This window comes from Scyliorhinus torazame, chromosome 2 (assembly GCF_047496885.1).
Source record: "Scyliorhinus torazame isolate Kashiwa2021f chromosome 2, sScyTor2.1, whole genome shotgun sequence".
NCBI classification, from domain to species: domain Eukaryota; kingdom Metazoa; phylum Chordata; class Chondrichthyes; order Carcharhiniformes; family Scyliorhinidae; genus Scyliorhinus; species Scyliorhinus torazame.
In genome coordinates this window covers 184345230-184369463 of record NC_092708.1, presented here as the reverse complement: position 1 = coordinate 184369463, position 24234 = coordinate 184345230, and the positions used below count along the sequence as shown (strand labels likewise).

At 55.2% G+C, this 24234-nt stretch overlaps 1 protein-coding gene across 1 annotated transcript in view; it reads right to left on the bottom strand.

Annotated features, from left to right (window-relative positions):
• Positions 1 to 10824: 10824 nt before the first annotated feature.
• Positions 10825 to 24234, bottom strand: part of LOC140407074 (ankyrin repeat and SOCS box protein 1-like) — a 91490-nt gene continuing 78080 nt past the window's right edge. Inside the window, exon 7 of the mRNA XM_072494822.1 lies at positions 10825 to 16240. Coding sequence (XP_072350923.1) covers positions 16107 to 16240 — 134 coding nt within the window. The 3' untranslated portion in view covers positions 10825 to 16106. The remainder of the gene's footprint in view (positions 16241 to 24234) is intronic.

Genomic DNA, 24234 nt, shown 5'->3' with positions numbered 1-24234 from the left:
CCGGCGGAAGTCCGTGCATGCGCGGGGGTGTCAGCGGCTGCTGACGTCATCCCCGCGCATGCGCAGGGGAGGGGTGTCACTTCCGCATCGGCCATCGCGGAGGCTATGGCCGAGGTGGAAGGAAAAGAGTGCCCCCACGTCACAGGCCCGCCCGCGGATTGGTGGGCCCTGATCGCGGGCCAGGCCACCGTGGGGGCACGCCCCCGGGGTCAGATCGACCTGCGCCCCCCCCCCCCAGGACCCGGAGCCCATCCGCGCCGCCAGTCCCGCCGGTAAGGTAGGTGGTTTGATTCACGCCGGCGGGGCTGGCATGACAGCAGCGGGACTTAGGCCCATCGCGCCGGAGAATCGCCAGGGGGGGCCCGCCGACTGGCGCGGCGCGATTCCCGCCCCCGCCGAATTTCCGGTGCCGGAGATTCGGCGGCTGGCGGGGGTGGGATACATGCCGCCCTCCGGCGATTCTCTGACCCGGCGGGGGGTTGGAGAATCTCGCCCATGGAGCTGAATTCTCCGCTTCCTGACGTCGGCAGCTAGAATTGCGAACACGCAAAGAATAGCAAGTAATGGAAAAATTGCAAGTTCCGCCCAGCGCCAATCCGCTGCCATGCTCCAGTCCTCCCTGGTGGCATTAGTGAAGTTTGTACCCCACGCCGACTGACCCATGCAAAATGCCATTTGAATGGATTTAAATCTCATTAACGGGTTGCACACAAGTATCCTCCGCCCCTCTGCGATGCTCCACCCTTCTCAGGGAGAAGTAACACAGGCGCAAATTGGTGCAAATATTTACGAGCAGGGCCTGGGCGGCGCAGCTGTTGAGGAGGAGTGAGAGGGTGAAAAAACTTTCAAAATCTGTTGGGCTTGCTGGGGGGTGGTTGCTTGGGCTGGGGGGCGAAGCAGGGAATGACTTGGTGTCAAGTCCGTACAATCGGGGTATCCCCTCGGAATCAGACTGGCCTGGCTCAGAACACCATTACTGCAGTATGTGATTTAAACACACCCCTCTGGCGCTTATAAGCCGCTCCAGTTTATCAACAAGCTTTTTAGCGTGAATTCTGGCCCACCGATTGCGCCGTCAGCACAACATTGGGATGTTTCCAATTCACGGCAGCAGAGTGGCCTATTCACATGTCTTGAATCTCGGAACAAACAGTGCCTCCCCAACAGGAACGTGGATCACACACAATTGAGTTCCACTGGGAACACTAAAAGCTGGCAAGTACTTTCCCCGGCCCCTGCCCCCTCTGCACAAACACACTCAGTTGCCTTTGAAGCAAGGTGGATGAAGGGGGTGACGGTCTTGTGATAAGGGTTAATAGAATAAATATGTCAATGATTGATGCAGACAATGATGCACCTGTGACATCAGTAACCATGTGCTGGAGACTGTACAGCAGGCGGGCAGCTCTCAGAGGAGATGTGGCTACTCTGTAACCCACCTTGTACATGTTGTCCATGGTATAAATAGACTAGCTCTAAGTAAATGCCCAAGTCTGACTACCTCTTTCTTCATAATATGCTGTCCTCAAACACCTGCCTCTGCGCCAGAAGCTCTGGGTTTGAGTCCCACTCTGGGGCTAGATGGCCATGGTAGTTGTGTTCGTAATGCAGCTAAACAGGTTGATTCTCAGTCTGTAAATCCATCCAGCAAATGCCTGTGGCAAGTGGTAAGAGTGGCAGATTCCTGGTCAGCCAGACTGCAGAGGGTGACAGCAAACCATGGCACTACTTTACCAAGCCTAATCATGGACCAATCAATGGTCGCCAAAACCCTCTGAGGGCATGGTACCTGAAAGAGGATTGTGATGTGGGAGTTGAGTAGTTCAGCAGATCAGGAAGCTTTCTTTGTATATAGGAGCAGCCCCTTCAACTTTTTCCACAATTCAGTCAGATGACTGCAGATCTGTATCCCAGTTCAATTTCCTTACCTTAGCTTTATTTCCCTTGATAACCTAATCCAACTGATTAGTTAGAGGGCTGACTCCTGTTACAGGAGAATGAGAAGATTGGCCGGACAGTCTCCGGAAGTTAGAAGAACGAGAGGTTTTTCAGTGAAAGGCTGTTCCCCTGGCTGGAGAGTCAATAGTCAGTCTCAGGATAGGTGGTCGGCCATTTTGAACAGAGATGAGGAGAAATCTCTTCACTCAGATGGTTGTGAATCATTGGAATTCTCTAACCCAGAGATCTGTGAATGTTCAGTTACTGAGTGTCTTCAAGACAGAGATCAATAGATTTCTGGGTATAGGGGAAATTAACTGAGGAAAATGTGAGAAAGTAGATATTGATGTGGAAGTTCAGATATGGGGCGGCGGGGGGGTGGTGGTGATTCTCAAGGGGCATTGTGCCCGGAGCAAATCCCGCTATGTCAGGAAATTCCGAGAGAGGCCCAAAACAGGATTTGCATGAGGCGCCAAACACTTTCCAATGCTCCTGGCCTGCTCAAGCTGGCATGATCTGGTTCAAACCCTGATTAGCATAGTTAAATCACTATTTAAATATGCTGGATCTGCTTAAACCGGATTCTCCAGGCTCCTGTAATTCCCCATCTGCTGGTACAACGCGAAACCGGCGCAAATCAATACTGGCCCCGTAAACAGAGACCAGGGGCGAAATTCTCCGGAAACGGCGCGATGTCCGCCGACTGGCAGCCAAAACGGCGCAAATCAGACGAGCATCGCGCCACCCCAAAGGTGCGGAATGCTCCGCATCTTTGGGGGCCGAGCCCCAACCTTAAGGGGCTAGGTCGGCGCCGGACGAATTTCTGCCCCGCCAGCTGGCGGAAAAGGCCTTTGGTGCCCCGCCAGCTGGCGCGGAAATGACATCTCCGGGCGGCGCATGCACGGGGGCGTCAGCGGCCACTGACGGCATTCCCGCGCATGCGCAGTGAAGGGAGTCTCTTCTGCCTCCGCCATGGTGGAGACCGTGGCGGAGGCGGAAGGGAAAGAGTGCCCCCATGGCACAGGCCCGCCCGCGGATCGGTGGGCCCCGATCGCGGGACAGGCCACCGTGGGGGCACCCCCCGGGGCCAGATCGCACCGCAACCCCCCCAGGACCCCGGTGCCCGCCCGCGCCGCCTTGTCCCGCCGTTAAGGTAGGTGGTTTAATTTACGCCGGCGGGACAGGCATTTTAGCGGCGGGACTTCGGCCCATACGGGCCGGAGAATCGCGCGGGGGGGCCCGCCAACCGGCGCGACGCGATTCCTGCCCCCGCCGAATCTCCGGTGCCGGAGACTTCGGCAACTGGCGGGGGCGGGATTCACGCCAGCCCCCGGCGATTCTCCGACCCGGCGTGGGGTCAGAGAATCTCGTCCCTGAGCTGATAACCATGCAGGGGGCCCGGAGTATTAAAGTAGGTGCTGGTTCTGGTGATTGGGGCAGTGTCTATTGCCGGTGAAAGGTGTGGGGGTGTCTTTGCCAGCGAGAAGGTAGCGGTGGAGGGAGGGGGGGGCTGCTGGAGCATTATTCTGAGGAGCCATACCTAAGGCGTCCTCAGGTCCCATGTTCTTCAATCACAGTGGAGTTCACCCCAAACTCCAAAACAATTTCAAAGTGTGGGTGGATTGTAATCTGGGGCGAAATTCTCCGTTATCGGCGGAAACTCCGCCGATCGGCGCAAAAAACGGCGCAAATCCCACTTGCGTCACGTCATAAAAATGGGCCGATAGTCTGCGGCCCGAAATGGGCTAGCAGCGACGTAACGGGATCCGCGCTTGCGCAGTGGTTCACGCCGTGCAGCGTCATACGCGCTGCACGGCGTGACGGCTCATAAGGCCGCGCAGCTCCCCCCCCACCCGACCGGAACAGCCGACCGCAACACCCGACTTGATGGCTGGCCGTCGCTCAGCCCCGAGGTTCGAGTCACGCGATGTGGAGGCGCTCCTGGATGCGGTGGAGCAGAGGAGGGACGCCCTGTATCCCGGGCACGGCCGCAGAGTTGCCCCACGCCACAGCCGGCGTCTGTGGAGGGAGGTGGCAGAGGCCGTCACCGCTGTGGCCCTGACACCACGGACAGGCACCCAGTGCCACAAGAAGGTGAACGACCTCGTCAGAGCAGGCAGGGTGAGCGTCCCCCATATCCCCCATATCCCCTCTCCCCCAAATCCCCCCCTCCCCCATATCCCCCATATCCCCCCTCCCCCATATCCCCCATATTCCCCCCTCCCCCATATCCCCCCCTCCCCCATATCCCCCATATTCCCCCCTCCCCCATATCCCCATATCCCCCCTCCCCCATATCCCCCCTCCCCCATATCCCCCCCTCCCACATATCCACCCTCCCCCATATCCCCCCTCCCCCATATCCCCCATATCCCCCCTCCCCCATATCCCCCCCTCCCCCATATCCCCCCTCCCCCATATCCCCCATATTCCCCCCTCCCCCATATCCCCCCTCCCCCATATCCCCCCTCCCCCATATCCCCCATATCCCCCCTCCCCCATATCCCCCCTCCCACATATCCCCCATATCCCCCCTCCCCCATATCCCCCATATCCCCCCTCCCCCATATCCCCCCTCCCCCATATCCCCCCTCCCACATATCCCCCATATTCCCCCCTCCCCCATATCCCCCCTCCCCCATATCCCCCATATCCCCCCTCCCCCATATCCCCCATATCCCCCCTCCCCCATATCCCCCCCTCCCCCATATCCCCCCTCCCCCATATCCCCCATATTCCCCCCTCCCCCATATCCCCCCTCCCCCATATCCCCCATATCCCCCCTCCCCCATATCCCCCCTCCCACATATCCCCCATATCCCCCCTCCCCCATATCCCCCATATCCCCCCTCCCCCATATCCCCCCTCCCCCATATCCCCCCTCCCACATATCCCCCATATTCCCCCCTCCCCCATATCCCCCCTCCCCCATATCCCCCATATCCCCCCTCCCCCATATCCCCCATATCCCCCCTCCCCCATATCCCCCCCTCCCCCATATCCCCCCTCCCCCATATCCCCCATATCCCCAAGTGAATCCAGCCCTAACCTTAACCTCTGCAATGCACGCGCAACCGATGGCGTGCATTCATATACCTGCCTAACACTGTTGCCTTTTACCCCTGCCACCACCCCCCCCCCCCCCCCCCCCAGGAGAAGCGCGCACACAACAATAGGGAGCATGTGAGGACTGGAGGAGGGCCCGCTGATGAGAGGCCACTGACCGTACACGAGGAAAGGGCCCTGGAACTGGCTGGCGGACCTGACGACCGGGAGGTTGCTGATGCAGAGGTCGGGGCCCCACGAGCAAGTGAGCCACCAACAGCCCGTCCCCATATCCCCCCTCCCCTATATCCCCCTCTCCCGTATCACCTGATCACTGCCTGATGTCTAACCATGCATGCTTCATTGTGTATCGCAGGACCAAACGTCCAGGCACCCATCCCCGCAGATGCAGACCGCCCGCAGGATGCCCCTCGGAGACCACGGGAGACGGAGAGACCCGAACCCTCCAGCATGCGACGCCCGCAGGATGCCCCTCGGAGACCACGGGAGACGGAGAGACCCGAACCCTCCAGCATGCGACGCCCGCAGGATGCCCCTCGGAGACCACGGGAGACGGAGAGACCCGAACCCTCCAGCATGCGACGCCCGCAGGATGCCCCTCGGAGACCACGGGAGACGGAGAGACCCGAACCCTCCAGCATGCGACGCCCGCAGGATGCCCCTCGGAGACCACGGGAGACGGAGAGACCTGGAGCAACAGGGAGACGACACCCCCGTCACGTGCGGGAGCGACCACCCAGCGATGAGGGGGGCAGCCACAGGCCCCCGTCACATCCGAGCCAGGACACCACTACCCAGGACACCACTATCCAGGACACCCCTACCCGGGACACCACTACCCAGGACACCCCTACCCGGGACAGCACTACCCGGGACAGCACTACCCAGGACACCCCTACCCGGGAAGACGAAATACCGGACAGTGACTCAGAGTGGATGGGTGGAGACGAACCCCCACCCCAAAGTGCCATGGACTCAGAGTGGGACGAAGAGCACGACACAACGCCACTGCTGTCACCAACACCCTCCACCATCGCAGAAACACTCACCACGGTTGGGCACTTTAGTGATGAGGCGTCTGGTACACTCACTGGTGCGCACAACACAGCCGTCCCGGTACAGCAGGTGGAGGTAGGAGCAGCAGAGGGACCGGGCGGTCGGAGGGCAGCCCAGGCCAAGCGAACATCTGCCGCCCAGATGGATCCCGGGTTCCTGCAGTTACCACACCCACACATAGATCCGATGCAACCACCGACACGGAGACGAGCGAATAGGGTGACGGGTGGCTTGCGGCGGCTGCGGTCGCAGGTGGAGGAGTCCACCCGCGTCCAGGAGCTGGGAGTGGTCCCGGTCATGCGTGCCACCCAGGCTGACACCGCACGGGTGGCGTCCGCGGTGGAGGCAATGGGTGCGACGGTGTCAGACATGGGGAACGGTTTGCGAGGCCTGGGGCCTTCCGTGCAGGCGGCGTCTGTGGCCCAGGAAATGGCTGCCCTCTCACAGGAGGCCATGAGCCAGTGCCAGCGCCAGATGGCAGAGGCGCTCAACGCCATAGCCCAGTCTCAGCAGGCCATGGCCCAGTCTCAGCAGGCCATAGCCCAGTCTCTGCAGGCCATGGCCCAGTCTCTGCAGGCCATGGCCCAGTCTCAGCAGGCCATCGCTGAGGGCATCGGCGCCAGTGGCCATGTGCGAGCTGGCGTCGCACTGTCGCAGACAGGGTTCGACAACCCCCTGGGCTCCATGGCTGCAAACCTGCAGACCCCTGTCGATACCAGCACGGGCCTCCAGGACTGGCAGCGCCAGATGTCGGGGGCGCGTCGGATGGCCAGTCCGTTCGCATCCCCCACCCATGTAGAGGCCTGGGGGCCATCGGGCACCCCGAGGGAGGAGGAGGTGGTGTGGTCCATCCCGGCTCCCTCTGTAGGGGAGGTCCCGGTACACCGCGACACCTCGGACTCCCCCCCTTCCGTCCCAGGTGCATCGGGTGGGCAACGGGCAGGACAGGCTGGCAGCTCGCCATCCCAGTCGCCCGGGCCGCAGCCTGGCCCATCTAGGCCAGGACGCCCCAGGAAACGGCCGCCAAAGGGATCCAGTGTCAGAGGGCAGGAATCACAGGAGTCCACCTCCAGTTCTGCTGTACCGTCTGGGGAACCACGTAGACGTAGTCAAAGGGCCCGTAAGGCCAAACAATTAGACACTGAGTAAGTTGGCACGGGTGCAGGGCACAGATGAGTTTTAGGCGCTAGGGCACGTGCATGAACTCCTTTGGTTATTAAAGTCAATGTTACACCTACCGAAGCTGCCTTTATGCTCTGTCCAAAGTGTGCGGGGGTGTCATGTACGTTGAGCGCAAGTGTGTGTGTGAGGGGTGGTCTTACCTCAGCCCCAGGTGAGTCTGCCCCCTTCCCCCTGGGCCGCCATCAACATCCCCCGGGCAGAGGACGGGACCGTGCGCTGCAGTATCACAGCCGCATGCAGGGATGGTCCGGGTGGATGGTGGTACTGTGGCCATGGGTCAGACATAGTCCAACGATGTAGAGCCAGGAGCTCATCGGAGGCGGGCTGTCATCATTCTCCATGGCCTGCGATAGACACGCGTCCACCCGCAACTGGGTGAGCCCGGCCCGTTGTGCCGCCGGTGGATCGGCAATTGGGAGTGGGGGGGTGGTGTGCATGCGGGTGGGGTGTGTGGGGTTGGGGAGGGGGGTGATGGTGCTGGGTGGATGGATGGGTGGGGGGTGTGGGTGGTCGGCTGTTGTCATGGTGTGCGGTCTGTGGCCATACTACCCGATTCCCACGCCCATCTAGTCAGTGAAGCGGGCGTCTATCAGTCTGTCCCGTGCCCGCTGGGCCAGCCGGTAACGGTGGACAGCCACCCGTCTGTGTCTACCCCGTCTGCCCTGACCATTGCCCCCATCCCCCTCATCTGGGGAGGACTGGGCCTCTTCCTGCTGCTCCTCCACTCCGCCCTCCTCTGCCTGCGGCACATCGCCCCTCTGCTGGGCTATGTTGTGCAGGACGCAGCACACCACAATGATGCGGCCGACCCTATCTGACCGATACTGGAGGGCGCCCCCAGAGAGGTCCAGGCACCTGAAACGCATCTTCAGCACGCCAAAGCACCTCTCGATCACTCCCCTTGTCGCTACATGGGCATCATTGTAGCGGTTCTCCGCCTCATTGCGTGGCCTCCGTATAGGCGTCATCAGCCACGATCGCAATGGGTAGCCCCTGTCGCCCAGCAACCAGCCCCTCAGCCGGGGATGGCGTCCCTCGTACATGCCGGGGATGGATGACCGCGACAACACGAATGAGTCGTGTACACTGCCTGGGTAACGGGCGCAGACGTGCAGGATCATCATGCGGTGGTCGCAGACCACCTGTACGTTCATCGAATAGGTCCCCTTCCTATTAGTGAACACGGCCCTGTTATCTGCAGGTGGCCGCACGGCGACGTGCATCCCATCGATCGCGCCCTGGACCATGGGGAACCCGGCAATGGCAGAGAAGCCCACGGCCCGGGCATCTTGGCTGGCCCGGTCCACGGGGAAGCGGATGTAGCGGTGCGCCATGGCATAAAGGGCATCTGTCACTGCCCGGATGCACCGATGCACCGATGTCTGCGATATGCCGGACAGGTCCCCACTCGGTGCCTGGAATGACCCCGTTGCATAAAAGTTCAGGGCCACCGTAACCTTGACGGACACGGGGAGAGGGTGTCCCCCGCCAGTGCCACGCGGTGACAGGTGTGCCAGCAGGTGGCAGATGTGTGCCACGGTTTCCCGGCTCATCCGGAGTCTCCTCCTGCATTCCCGGTCCGTGAGGTCCTGGTATGACTGCCGGGGCCGGTACACACGGGGCGCCCTCGGGTGCCTCCGTTGCCGTGGGGCCGCGACGTCCTCCTCCCCCTCCTCGTCCTGTCGGTCAGGTGTCCCTCCAGCCTGGGCGGCTGCCGCCTGCCCCTCTGCGGCAGCCTGCGCCGCCTCTCTGGCACGCTCCTCCTCCTCCTCCTCCTCCTCCTCCTCCTCATCCAGGGCAACATAGACATGAGCGGCTGCCACCACGGCGGCCAACATCGCTGGATGATCTGAAAACATGACGACCTGGTGGGGGGGAGGGGAACGACGACATGTCATCATTGCCCATATCCCCTCCTCCCCCCAGCCAGGTGGCATGGACCGCATGGGTCCAACTGTTGGAGGCTGGCACCTGGCCAGGTGGACCAACTCATTTGCCCTCCCATCACCCACCCCGGCACGGACCCCCCCCCGCCCCAACCTCCACCCCAGCACGGACCCCCCCCCAACCTCCACCCCGGCACGGACCCCCTCCCCAACCCCCAACCTCCACCCCAGCACGGACCCCCCCCCCCCAACCTCCACCCCGGCACGGACCCCCTCCACAACCCCCAACCTCCACCCCGGCACGGACCCCCCCCCCCAACCTCCACCCCGGCACGGACCCCCTCCACAACCCCCAACCTCCACCCCGGCACGGACCCCCTCCACAACCTCCACCCCGGCACGGACCCCCTCCACAACCCCCAACCTCCACCCCAGCACGGACCCCCCCCCCCCCAACCTCCACCCCGGCACGGACCCCCTCCACAACCCCCAACCTCCACCCCGGCACGGACCCCCTCCACAACCCCCAACCTCCACCCCGGCACGGACCCCCTCCACAACCTCCACCCCGGCACGGACCCCCTCCACAACCCCCAACCTCCACCCCAGCACGGACCCCCCCCCCCCAACCTCCACCCCGGCACGGACCCCCTCCACAACCCCCAACCTCCACCCCGGCACGGACCCCCTCCACAACCCCCAACCTCCACCCCGGCACGGACCCCCTCCACAACCTCCACCCCGGCACGGACCCCCTCCACAACCCCCAACCTCCACCCCAGCACGGACCCCCCCCCCCCAACCTCCACCCCGGCACGGACCCCCTCCACAACCCCCAACCTCCACCCCGGCACGGACCCCCCCCCCCCAACCTCCACCCCGGCACGGACCCCCTCCACAACCCCCAACCTCCACCCCGGCACGGACCCCCCCCCCCAACCTCCACCCCGGCACGGACCCCCTCCACAACCCCCAACCTCCACCCCGGCACGGACCCCCTCCACAACCTCCACCCCGGCACGGACCCCCTCCACAACCCCCAACCTCCACCCCAGCACGGACCCCCCCCCCCCAACCTCCACCCCGGCACGGACCCCCTCCACAACCCCCAACCTCCACCCCGGCACGGACCCCCTCCACAACCCCCAACCTCCACCCCGGCACGGACCCCCTCCACAACCCCCAACCTCCACCCCGGCACGGACCCCCTCCACAACCTCCACCCCGGCACGGACCCCCTCCCGGCACTCCCCCGGAGCCCAGCCTACTCTAACCACCCCCCCCCCCCCCCGCCGCACACACACACAAGCCGAGACACACCTCTTCTCAGGCAATCAGTCTGCGGCCACGCCATTTCCTGCCCAGAGCCAACCCCCCAGGCCGTCACTCACCTCCTCGCTGGTCGGCGTGAGCCTGGAGCACCGGGTCACGCCGATGAAAAGGAGGTTTGATTGACGTCGACGTGAACGGTCATCACGTCGACGGGACTTCGGCCCATCCGGAAGGGAGAATATCGGCAGGCCGAAAATCGGCTGCCTTGCGCAGGCCCGTGACATTCTCCGCGGCAGCGGCGCCATTAACGCCCCGCCGACTTTTCTCCCTTCGGAGACTTCGGCGGGGGCGGGGGCGGGATTCACGGCGGCCAACGGCCATTCTCCGACCCGGCGGGGGGTCGGAGAATGACGCCCCAGGATCGTGCTGGACCACACCCGCCAGGAATCGCTCCTCATTTCCTGCCAGAGACCACACTTAGAAATGTTTTGGGAGAATTACGCCCAAGATCTTATTAAATGAGGCTCGAGGGGCCTGTTATCTTTATCACAAAAATCTGAAAGCTGGATCTGATCATAGTCTGGATGGTTGAGATTAACTTCCCTACCAGCTGTGGTCCTATCAGCCAGCCAACAGTCTACAACAAAAGCTGCCCAAAACACAGTACAAATCTCAGATTCCTGTCACTGTAAACTATCATTTTGTATTCCTGAGCCATGCAAGCTGATCTGGGAGCACCTCGCCTCACTGTGCATCGTGACAGGTAAATAGTCTGAGAGCCAAAGGGGGAAACAGCAATACACTGCCCCAGTGCAGTTCTAACAATGCTTTTGTGAATTGGAATGGAACAGTTTCATCTTTAAAAGGGATAAGAATCTTACACTCAGCTCTGCACTCATTTCCATTTTCCATTCTTATCGTACTCTATTATGATTTAACTTTGATAGTGACTCATATGCAAAACTTTTTAATTCGGGGGATGTGAGCTTTGCTGGTTAGGCCAGCATTTGTTGCCCATCCCTAATTGTCCTTGAGAAGATGATGGTGACCTGCCTTCTTCAACCGCTGCAGTCCCTATAGTGTAGGTACACCCACAGTGCTGTTAGGGAGGGAGTTCTAGGATGTTGCTGAATGGGCGATTATGTGGTTCAAAGTCAGGGTGGTGAGTGGCTCTAAGAGGAACATGAAGGTGGTGGTATTCCCATGTATCTGCTGCCCTTATAAAGGTGGTAGTGGTCGTGGGCTTGGACGGTGCTGCAAGAGAAGCCTTGATGAGTTACTGCAGTGCATCTTGTAGATGGTACACATTGATGCAACTGTAGTGGAAAGAGTGAATGTTTAGGGTGGTGGATGGGGTGCCAACCAAGCGGCCTGCTTTATCCAGGATGGTATTGAGCTTCTTGAGTGTTGTTGGAACTGCACTGATCCAGGAAAATGGAGAGTATTCCGTCACCCTCCTGACTTGACCCTTGTAGATGGTGAACAGGTGGTCAGGAGGTGAGTTACTCGCAGCAAAGTCCCCAGATTCTGACCTGTTCTTGTAGCCTCAGTATATATATGGCTAGTCCAGTTCAGTTTCTGGTCAGTAGAAACCGTAGGATGTGGGGGATTTGGCTAAGGTAATGGCATAGAATGTCAAGGGGCGATGGTTAGATTCTCTCTTGTAGGAGACAGCCATTGTGTGTGGCAAGAATGTTACTTGACATCTATCAGCCCAAGCCTGGATATTGTCCAGGTTTTGCTGCATTTGGACATAGGCTGCTTCAGTATCTGAGGAGTCGCAAATGGTGCTGAACATTGTGCAGTCATCCGCAAACATCCCCACTTCTGACCTTATGATGGGAGGTCATTGATGAAGCAGCTGAAGTTGGTTGGGCTTAGGACACTGCCCTGAGGAACTCCTGCACTGATGTCCTGGGACTGAGATGATTGACCTCCAACAATCATCAAGAGCTGAGTGACCCTGGCGGAACACAAACTGAGCGCACTGTCAATGATCCCTTTCATCACTTGATGATCAAGGGCAAAGCCTCCTGGCGGTGGAGGTTCCTGGTGGTGGTCAGTCTACGTGTGAGACCTCCCCTTACGCTCGGGGACCTTGGGTGGAGGGTGTTGTACGCAGCAGTCCCATACAACCATAGGATGGGTTGGTTCAAGGACTCCAAAGATGCCTGCATTTTCTGTGGCCTTGTGGAGTCCGTGGACCACGTGTGCATATGTGCACTCCCTTTTCAGTTATTTAATAAACCTTTTATTAGTTTTGTTTGCACTTCAGCCCCACACTCCTGGGGCGGGATTCTGCGGGAATCGGCGGGGCGGGCAACTCAGGCGCCGAGGAGTGGCGTGAACCACTCCGGCGTCGGGCCTTCAGCGGCGAGGCTGGTGCCGGAGTGGTTTTCACCGCGCTGGCCGGCGGGGAAGGGGCTTGGCGCTACGCCACCCGGCGCTGAAGGGCCTCCGCCGGCCGGCGCGAGTTGCCGCATACACAGGAGCGCCAGCGTGTGCTGGCGTCATCCCAGCGCATGCGCAGGGGGGGGGGGTTCATCACCACGTCGCCCATCGCAGAGGACCACAGCGGCTGACGCGCAAGAATAGAGTGCCCCCACGGCACAGGCCCGTCCGCGGGGCCACCATGGGGGCACCTCCCGGGGCCAGATCCCCCCGCGCCCCTTTGAGACTGCCCGTGCAGCCAGGTCCCGCCGGCAAATACCTGGTGTAATATACTCCGGCGGGACTGGCAGAAAACGGGCAGCCACTCGGCCCATCGTGGGCCAGAGAATCGGCAGGGGGGCCGCTGCTAGCGGCCGCCGACCGGCGCGATTTCCCCCCCCGCCAAATCCCCGGCGCCGGAGAATTCGGCAGCCGGCGGGGGCGGGATTCACGCCACCCCCCGGCGATTTTCCGACCCGGTGGGGGGTCGGAGAATCCCGCCCCAGATGTACAGGTACCCAGTGCAGAGAGAGACGGGGAAGATGTCCTCATGAACCTGTTCCTGGGCCTGATGAGACTTGCCATCAACAAGTCCAGGAAGTGACTGAGGAGGTCGTCCAGCTTGACTGTCTGCCCCTCTACCGTGGCTATATTCGAGGCTGGGTGTCCCTGAGAGGGAGCATGAAATGTCTGCCGGCACCGTCGAGGCCATCTATGCCTAGTGGCACTGCAGGGGATTGGGGGGATTTAAACAACCCCTTTAATCATATTTTGGTTTGATGTTTTACGTTTCCTTTTCAATTAGTTTTATGTTTGGTGCAGTGTCCCTTTAAGGAGCGGCTCTCTTGATTTGTCCCTTAGATTGTTTAATTTAGTTTAATTGTTTCAACCTAAAATAGTATCAAGAGTAGATTAATGGGGCAGAATTGGCCGGGGTAAATTATCCTGCATTTTGTGTACGGGACATACCTCAGCAATTTTCCACATTACCGGTTAGATGCCAGTGTTATCGCTGCACTGGAACAGCTTGGCTAGAGGTTGGAAAGTTCTGGAGCACAAATCTGCAGTACTATGGGAATCACAGTGGCAAAGTGATTAGTACTGCTGCCTCACAGCACCAGGGACCTGGGTTAGATTCCAACCTTGGGTGACTGTCTGTGTGGAGTTTGCACGTTCTCCCCGTGTCTGCGTGGGTTTCCTCCAGGTGCTCTGGCTTCCTCCCACTGTCTAAAGATGTGCAGGTTAGGTGGACTGGCCAAGCTAAGTTGCACTTCAGTGTCCAAAAAGGTTAGGTGGGTTATGGGGATAGGGCGGTGCATCGGTCTGGGTGAGTTGCCCCTTCAGAGGGTCGATGCAGACTCGATTGGCCAAATGGCTTCCTTCTGTATTGTAGGGATTCTATAATTCTATTGCTGGAATATTGTCAGGGCCCATAGCCTTTACAGTATCCAGTGCCTTCAGCCATTTCTTAATATCACGTGGAGTGCCAGGGTCATAAATGTTTACAGCATGGAAACAGGCTTTTCGGCCCAGCTTGTCCATGCTGCCCAGTTTCTATAACCGTGATGCTGGGGACCTCCAGGGGAGGCTGAGCTGGATCTCCCACTCGGCACTTCTTGCTGAAGACTTTGCGAATGCCTCAGCCTTGGGGTGAATTCTCCGCCGGTGGGATTCTCCCTTCCACCGGCAGCGCACCCCTGCCTGCAGTTTTCCCGGCGGCATGGGGTGCCTACAATGAGAAATCCCATTAGCCAGCGGTGGGAACGGAATATCCCACTGCCAGCGACGGCACGCTGCCGAGATACACACGGCTGGGGGGCGGAGAATTCGCCCCCTTGACTTTGGCACTGATCTGCTTGGCTCCTCCAACACGGAGGCTGGGGATATTTGTGGAGCCCCTCCTCCTGTGAGCCATTAAGTTGCACACTGCTAAGCACCATTTCATGATTGGACTGCTGGAGTATCCCTCAATAGTGTGACTTTGGAATATGGGACTGGATTCTCTGCACCCCGATGCCAAAATCGTGTTCGGCAATGGGGTGGAAAATCTGTTTTTCCGCACGAAATCAGGACTGGCATCGGTTCCGGTATTCGGCACCCCCCCAAAAGCGGCGTGCTCAGGGAGTACACCGCGCCAGGGAGTACACCGCGCCAGGTATCCACCGCCTCAGTCCATTGCCTGAGGCCCGCCCTGCTATTCTCCGTCCCTGACCGGCTGAATTCCCAACGGCGTGTTTCTAATGTGGTCCTGCCATTCGGGAAACTCGCGAGGCGGCTGCGGACTCAGTCCGCGGTCGCCACAGTCAGGGGAGAGCCGATCAGAGGGCAGGGGGGGGCCTCATTCGGGACAGGGGGCGATGTGTACGGGCGGTCCAGGTTGGGCGAGCGGTCGATCGGGGGCACTATTTCGGCAGTCCAGGTCCGCGGCTGAGTCCACCATGGAGCCACTGGAGGCTGCCACCGTGCACATGTGGAGCCTCTGACCCGGAAGTGCGGAGGGCCGTATCGACAGCTGGAGCTGCGAGCTCCACGACAGCTGCCTGCTAGCCCCCTGCAAGACGGTGAATCTGTGGCCTTTTGACGCCAATTTTCCTGGCGTAAAAGACCACAGTTTTCACGATGGCGTGGGGATATAGTCCCTGAAACAGAGAATCCAGCCCATGCTCTGGGGAGCAGTCAGATTTCAGCTCATCAACGAAAGGCACAACATTTTAAATCTTCAGGAAATGGTTTGAAGTGAACTGGGGTTAATCCAACCCTGCAACTGGCCAACATTAGTCAGGTGAAAATGTCTCCTGCATCCTCCCTAACTGTTCAGCCAAGTGTATGAAGCAACTGAAATGTACAGAAGTTCCTAAACTCTGGCAACATGAGAAAGTGGGTAATCCAGTTGAAGAGACCTACCATCTGACCCCTGAGATTAGATTTTAGCCTTCAATTCACCAGGAGGTGGTGGAAGTTACTCATCATATATGACCGGCATGCAGTTTTTTTTTTAAATGCAAAGATAATTTTGAAATTGAGGACAGTTTCTTTCTTTTTGCATTTTGCAAACGGGACCCCAAGGAACGTGAATTTTATTCATGGGTGAGTCTTTTATGCAGGAATTATGTGGAGTGCAAAGGACGAGGAAAGGAAAAACTCACTATCCAAGATAGGTAGCAACAGTTCTTTGTGACAGAAGCTAGATCTTCCAGCGATACTCCACTGGCAGGGAGATATAGTGAGGCTTTCGTCGAACAGAAATCATGCAGGGCTGTGAGATGTGCTCCTCCCTCAGGAGTCTTCGTGTAACAGGAAGATTTTTACCGTGTCTGGTATAGGCAGCGTCTGGATCAGATGAAGACGAAACTTCCCCAGTGCTCTCCTGATAACTATGCGGCAGGAGGATGTCAACGTCCTGGGAGAACCTGTTTTAAAAGGGAATATCATTTTAATGAACAGTAATGTCAGACTGTGTAAGGTGCCTGTAAAAAGATAAACCCCCAAGACTCTCGGCGGGCCCAATAAATCAAATACTTTTGGCCATAATTCAAATCCGATTATTGTAAATTAGAATTCAGAGAATGTGTGAAAGCAGCAAATACTCCCCCGTTCTCTATACTAAATCAAAACCTTGACGCATTCTCATTCTTGAGAGCTGAAATTTTGCCATGACTCTGAAAACATTCCAGACCCACCCAAGTGTCAGGATTTGCTTTATTCGATTGCTTGAGAAATATTTCTTTGCAGTATAATTTTGCACACTTCCCCATTCAAGACAATTTCAAGCTATTTAAGGAACAATCCAGAAGGATTCAAAGGCTCGGGGTTCATCCTGTCTGTGTACACACACACACACAATACTGGCATGATTTAATACCCAAAAACTGAATCCCGTTTTGGACGTATACAGGACGCAGAGAAGGACCCCGCAATCTAACGGGACTCCATGAGGAATACCCCGTCCAGGCCGCACTTACCTCATTTCCTGCATGGAGGAGCTGAGCCACCACAATATCTGGACCCCCTCGGACATCCATCACGGACTCTGGACCCCCCCCCCCCCCTGCCCTAACTTGCCTCATGGGGATCCTCGAGCCTCACCCCACTTCAAAAAGGCAGGGAACCCAGGGTGGAACTGCCAAGGTGTCAGGCTGGCACTGCCAAGTTGCCCAGCTGGCAGTGGGAGTGCCAGGGTATCACCCTGCCCAAAGCCCGACCACCCAGGGGCCTGAGAAACCCTCCCAAGTGCTGTTATGCCTGGTTCACGTTTGTGTGGACCAGTGCTAAACAGCGCTATGGCGAGGTCTCCCAGGTGCGGACGTTCATTCCCGGGCCTCGGGAGGATCGGGTGAGATCCAGATCGCGACACCTTGTGAGATCTCGCTAGATCTCACGAGGTGTTCGGAGCGTCGTAAATCTCGCGAGAGGATCTAACGGCCTCGTCGCAACACTGAGTGGGGCACGGCAAGATCCATTCAATCGCGCCCTATAAGTTTATACATAGGGAACAAACATTCTCACCGTTGATGAACAATATAGACAGAACTTCATTGTGCTTTTAGGGAAAAGATATTTAACCTCCCCTCCATTGTGGAGGGGGTCGACATGGCAGTAATTCTCCTTTCCTTCCAAGATTCTTTGGCAGAATTTACTTCATTATAACTGGGCAAAATATTGAAACAAAATAGGTTCCAGATGTTGCACAGTTGGAGTGTGATGTCTTTTGAAAAGTTCTCACAAATACAAGAATGGGATCAATTATTTTAAACAATACCACAACCCAAAGAGGTGACACACACCTCACCTGGATTGGGGAAAAGACAATACCAAATTTACTCCATACCAGTCAGCTTGTAGCACTTACACCTCTAGACAGCAGGCGGTGGGTTCAAGCCCCACTCCAGAGACTTGGGAAGCCAGGCCAAGGCTGACAGTTCAGTATGGTACAGAGGGACCTCTGCAGTGTTGGAGATGCTGGACTGGATTCTCCGATTTTGAGGCCATGTCCGGAGCATGTGTCTAGTCTTATGACGAAAAAGTCAGCGGCACCCCCGCACCGATGCACCGCCCGGCAGGGGGCTAGCAGCCGCGCCACGTAAAACCCCTGGCTTTACTTGCGGATGGGTGGAGAATTGCCGGGTCCATGCCCGCGCATGCGCATGCCGCGGACCTGCAACAGTCGCGGCGTACAAAATGGCGCCGGCCGCGTGGACCCAGCCTGCCAGATCGTGCCCCCTGTAATCCCCTTCGCCACCCGCCACCAGTCCCGCCGAAGCCCCCCGGCCAGTGGAACGGCTCCCCCACAACCGTGGCAGCGCTGTACACAGTCCGCAGCCGCCACGCGAGGTTGACAAAACCTCAGAACACAAGTGATCCACGCCGTCGGGAAGTCGGTCCATCGGGTGTGGAGCATCGGGGGAGGGCCTTCAGGTGCTGTTTTGGAGGGGGCGGAGCATCTGAAAACAGGCGCCGCCCCCGATTTCGGTGTCAAAAGGGATTCTCCGCCCAAGCGATTTTGCCGTCGGCAATCGGAGAATCCTGACCGCTGTCTTTCAGATGAGAAGTGAAACCTGTGAGCAAGGCGGCACGGTGACACAGTGGTTAGTACTGCTGCTTCACGGTGCCAGGGTCCCGGGTTCAATTCCGGCCTTGGGTGACTGTCCAACATGGATTGGCCATGTTAAATTGTCCCTTAATGTTCAGGGATGTGCAGGTTAGATGGGGTTATGGGGATAGGGTGGGGGAATAGGCCAAGTCAAGGTACTCTTTCAGAGGGTCAGTGCAGACTTGATGGGCTGAATGGCCTCTATCTGCACTGCAGGGACTCCATGGATTCTATGTCTTCCCTCTCAAGTGGATGTAGAAAATTTCATCGGACAACTGGAAGAGCAGGTGAGTCCCCCCAACTCACTAAGGGTCATGGCCAACATTCTTCCCTCAGCTAAAATGACCAAAACAGCTGACCTGGTTGGTCCATTATTACATTCTTGTTTGTGGGAGCTTATTGTGCGCAAGGCTGTAGTTGCATTTCCAACACTGAAACCTTGACAAGTATTGCATTGGCTGTAAAGCACTTTGAGGTTGTGAAAGGTGCTGTATAAATGCAAGTCTTGGGCAATCTTAGAATTACATCTGGGTCATTTTCATGATAAAATCAGAAAGCACAACACAAAAGGGTGGTGGAAATTCGTTGCTCTTTCCTCCAAAGGCTGAGTCAATTGAAAGGTTCATGACTCAAATCGATGGATTTTACAACAGGGCAGATAGAAACAGATACAGCGAACCAAGTGACCGAATGCCACTCATAGAATTTACAGTGCAGAAGGAGGCCATTCGGCCCATTGAGTCTGCACCGGCCCTTGGAAAAAGCACCCCATTTAAGCCCACACCTCCAACCTATCCCCATAACCCAGTAACCCCAACTAACCATTTGTGTCTCAGAGGTTAACTGAATAATATACAAGTGAGGACAGCAATGGTTAATCAAATCAATATCGACCAGTGTAAAATATTTCACACAGGAAGAAAAAATGGTCAACAAGTACTTTGTAAACTGTAGCAGCTGAAAAATGCAAAGGGGTTGTATTAGATTTGGCATTCAATCAGAGTCCGTCGTAATTTAAATTTTTTAGCAAAAGTTTTCCGCCTTTTATAAATCAACTCCAATAAGTCCACTGAAAATGAGGATCCAACATGACTGAGCAATGTAGCAGCCGACAGAATGCGGAACTGGTAACTACCTGACAGGAGAAATTATGGTCAAAGAGAACTTGAGCTTTCAGCAGGGAGTTGTGAAAACTTTGTCAGTGACAGCAGCCGAAAGGAATGAGGCTGTAAGATCAACAGTTCAGTAAACACACTGACCCAGTGAAGTGACTGTCTATGGAGCAGTGAAATAGACAACTGCATCTACACCACCGAGGGGTCTTCTCCAAAGCCCCTGACCCTTAGAACTGGATCAAAGGTGATTTTTTTTGAACAAGAAATATTGGTCCATGTGACATGGCGACCCTTGACCTGGACGCACTACCAACAGGAAGGATACTAACATGCAACAGCCATGTGGCCAGACACAAAGGAGAGCTGCAGCAGAGAGGATGGGCAAGGATAGAGCAGGAATGGTGGATTAAATTATTGCTGCTGCTTCAGTTGTTGCCTGAGCCAACAGAATGATGTAACAGTGTTTATTTAAGGGATCGGATAAAGTAGTCTCGAGGGAACCTGTGCCATCAAGACTGCTGTGAACCTAACCAAGGAGGTTCTTCAGGTGTGTGATGTTGTGGTGACAACCATCTTCAGGGATGTCAGTGGAATATGGCTGCCAGTGAATGCAACTCGAGGGGCGAGTCGATTAAGTGGGAAAGTGAGAGATCCTACTTAGCAGAGGCCAAGATAGAGACCTTTAGAACTGCAGTGGTGCCACATGTCTGCAGAGAGTGGGACAGAGTGGTTGAGTGAGACATATTTTTATTATATCGACAATTGAAAGTGAAATTTACTTTACTAACTGGAGGAAGCCAGCAGTAAGAGAACAGAGTTTTTTTTAAACTGTTTACAATATTCTGCTCAATGCAGCAACTCACTCCCAGTACAGTCCTTGCCGGGAGAACTAACCACACCAGGCCCTGCTTTGGGACGCCTTTATGTATAGTCTGTAATGAGCTCCAGCTGGGTGGCCTCCACCCTACCTGGGAAGCTCGGACTCCATAGGTCCTACGGCGAGATCAACAATGGATTCCCCGTGGTCCCCATGGGGGTAACAACATTTACCTTTTCATTTCAAGTATCATTTGCCTGTTACTTCATGTGTAATTTACATTGGTTCTGACACATGTTAAAGTAAAATTCACAGAACGTTAAGTAAGTCGTGTTTGTAATTTCTTCATTTATGGGTCGTTTGGTAAATCTGGTTGATTTGGTTTACAGTTTTGCCCAAGGGGATAATAAGAAAGCTGGGGGCTCGAGGCCAGGATATGAACCCAGAGACTGAAAGGGGTTCACTAGAACTTTCTGGCTTTTAAACAAACAAGATTTCACTTTTGCTTTTGCTATATTTTGTTGGGAAATCAGGAATTCTGGGCCAGCCCAGCTCAGTTCCAGTGGTGTCGCTGGGCAAAAAAGCCGTTGGTCTCTGATTGGCCGGAAGCTCCCGGCAAGCGGATGCCCCCCCCCCCCCCCCCCCCCCCCGGCCGGGTTCCTGATCATCCGGGAGGCCCATCGTTGGCATATTAATTGTCTGATTGGCTGCAAATGGTCAGCAGGCCTTCCCCAAAGGAGCAAAGGAGGCAATGTGGGCTTCTTGCCTTCTTTCCATCAAGCAGCCAAGCTCCTTGTCCATAAGATATAGGAGCAGAATTAGACCATTCGGCCCATTGAGTCTGCTCCGCCATTTGATCATGGCTGATATGTTCCTCATCTGCTACCTACAATGCTACAGACCCAGAGCTGGATTGCAAAATCAGCCAGAGCCTCTCCTCCCTAGAACACATGACCTAGGAGCAGGAGTAGGCAATTCAGCCTCCCGAGCCTAAACATCTTCAATGTGATCGTGCCTGATCCCATCATGGTCTCAAATCCATTGTCCTGCCATTTCTCCATAACCCTTCAACCAATTATCAATTAAAAATCTGTCTAATCCTCCTTAAATTTATTCACTGCCTGCATCCACCCTGGGTAGTGGATTCCGCAGATTCACAACACTTTGGGAGAAGTAGGTTCTCCTCAAATCTGTTTTAAATTTGCTACCTCTTATCCTGAGGCTATGACCTCTCATTCTAGAATGCCCCACAAGAGGAAGCATCTGATCCACGTCTACTTTATCCATACCTTTTAGCATCTTGTATACCTCAATTTCATCTCCCTTCATTCTTCTAAACTCCAGAGACTATCGGCCTAAACCGTTCAATCTCTCCTCATACGACAAACCCCCCACTCTGGAATCAATCCAATGAACCTCCTGAACTGCCTCCAATGCCACCACATCTTTCCTCAAATAAGGGGACCAAAACTGTGCACAATACTCTAGTGCGGTCTCACCAATGCCCTGTACAGTTGCAACAACACTTCCTTACCTTTATACTCAATTCCTTTAGCTATAAATGCCAACATTCCATTTGCTTTCCTTATTATCTGCTGTACCTACATCTCATTTTCTGTGACTCATGCACGAGGACTCCCAGATCCCTCTGCGGGGGCACCCCGAAGTCTCTCCCCATTTAGATAATAAGTTGCCTTTTCATTTTTTCGACCAAAATGCATGACCTCACACTTATCCACGTTAAACTCCATCTGCCACATTTTGGCCCACTCTCCTAACCTATCTAAAACCATTTATAAGGTTCTTATTTCCTCACTGCACCTTACTGTCCCACCTATTTTAGTGTCATCTGCAAATTTGGCTATAGAATCTTCTATCCCTGTATCCAAGTCGTTAATACAGATTGTAAATAGCTGGGGCCCAAGGACCAAACCCTGTGGCACTCCCCTAGTTATATCTTGCCATCCAGAAAAAAAACCATTTGTCCCGACATTCTGTCTCCTGTCCATCAGCCAGTCTTCTATCCAAGCTAATAAGTTACCTCTAATCCCATGTGATCGTACCTTGTGAATTAACCTTCTGTGAGGCATCTTATCAAACGCCATCTGGAAGTCCAGATATACTACATCTATAGGATCCCTATTATCCACTTTGCTTATTTCATCTTCGAAAAACTCTAGCAAATTAATCAAACATGATTTGCGCTTCATAAAACCATGCTGACTCTGATGGATAGCGCTTTGGCTTTCCAAATGTCCTGATATTACATCATTGAAAATTGATTCTAACAATTTTCCAACAACAGATGTTAAACTAACTGGTCTGTAATTTCCCATATTCTGCTTCCCTCTCTTTTTGAATAAGGGCGTTACATTAGCATTTTTCTAATCCACTGGGACCTTTCCCCAGGCAATATTGGAATATTATAACCATTGGATCCACTATCTCCGCTGCCACTTACTTTAACACCCTAGAAAGGCCATCAGGCCCTGGGGACTTGTCTGCTTTCAATCTCAAGAGTTTGTTGAGTACCGTTTCCCTATTGATGCTGATTGTTCCAGGTTCCACCCTTTCTATTACCTCTGAATTGCCCGTTCCTATAGGAATGGTACTAGTGTCCTCCACCGTGAAAACTGAGGCAAAGTATTGATTTAGCATCTTTGCCATTTCTGTGTTCCCCACCTTTAACTCACTGGTTTCATCTTCCAAGGGGCCAACATTCACCTTAGCGACTCTCTTTCCTTTTATGTACCTGTAGAAACTTTTGCTATCCTTTTTGTTATTCTGCACTAGTTTTTATTCGTAATTTAACTTTGCTCTTATTATTACTTTTGTAGCAGCCCTTTGTTTATAGAATCATAGAATTTACACTGCAGAAGGAGGCCATTTGGCCTATCGAGTCTGCACCAGCCCTTCAACGGCACCTTACTTAAACCCCGCCTCCACCCTATCCTTGTAACCCCACCTAATCTTTTGGAAACTAAGGGGCAATTTAGTATGTCAAATCCACCTAACGTGCACATTTTTGGACTGTAGGAAGAAACCAGAGCACCCAGAGGAAACCCACGCAGACCACAGGAAGAAAGTGCAACCTCCACACAGGCAGTCACCAGAGGCTGGAATTGAACCCGGGACCTTTATGTTTGAAAGTTTTCCAATCTTCCAGTTTGCCACTGGCCTTTGCAATATGATATACCTTAGTTTTTGTCTTTATGTTATCTTTGACCTCCTTGTTTAGCCATGGATGTTTTTGACCTAACTTCCCATCTTTCTTCCTCACTGGGATATATTTTAGTTATGAGGAATTGAGTATCTCCTCAAACAACTGCCACAGCTCATCAGCTCTCTTACCTTTTAACCTTCCTGCCCAGTCTATACGGGCCAAATCTGAGCTCAGGCCTATGTAATTACCCGTGTTAATTCCAGAACACCAGTGTGGGACTCCACTTTCTCACCCCCAAACTGAACCTTGAATTCTACCATCTATGGTCACTACTCCCTCATGGATCCTTAACTACGAGGTCATTAATTAATCCCTCCTCGTTACACAATACCAAATCGAGAGTAGCCGCCTCCCTGGTTGGTTCCCCAACATACTGTTCCAGGAAACAGTCTCTATTGCATTCAATGAACTCTGCCCCCAGGCTACCCTTGTCAATTTGATTCCTCCAGTCTATGTGCATATTAAAATCACCCACTATTATTGCCGTACCTTTCTTACAAGCCCATAGTATTTCCTGGTTTGGCACTATGCCCCACTGTAGAACTACTGTTTGGGGACCTATAGATTACTCCTACCAAGGACTTCTTCCCTTTGTTATTTCTTATATCTACCTTGACTGATTCCACATTATGATCTCCAGCACTTGAATCATTTCTCAT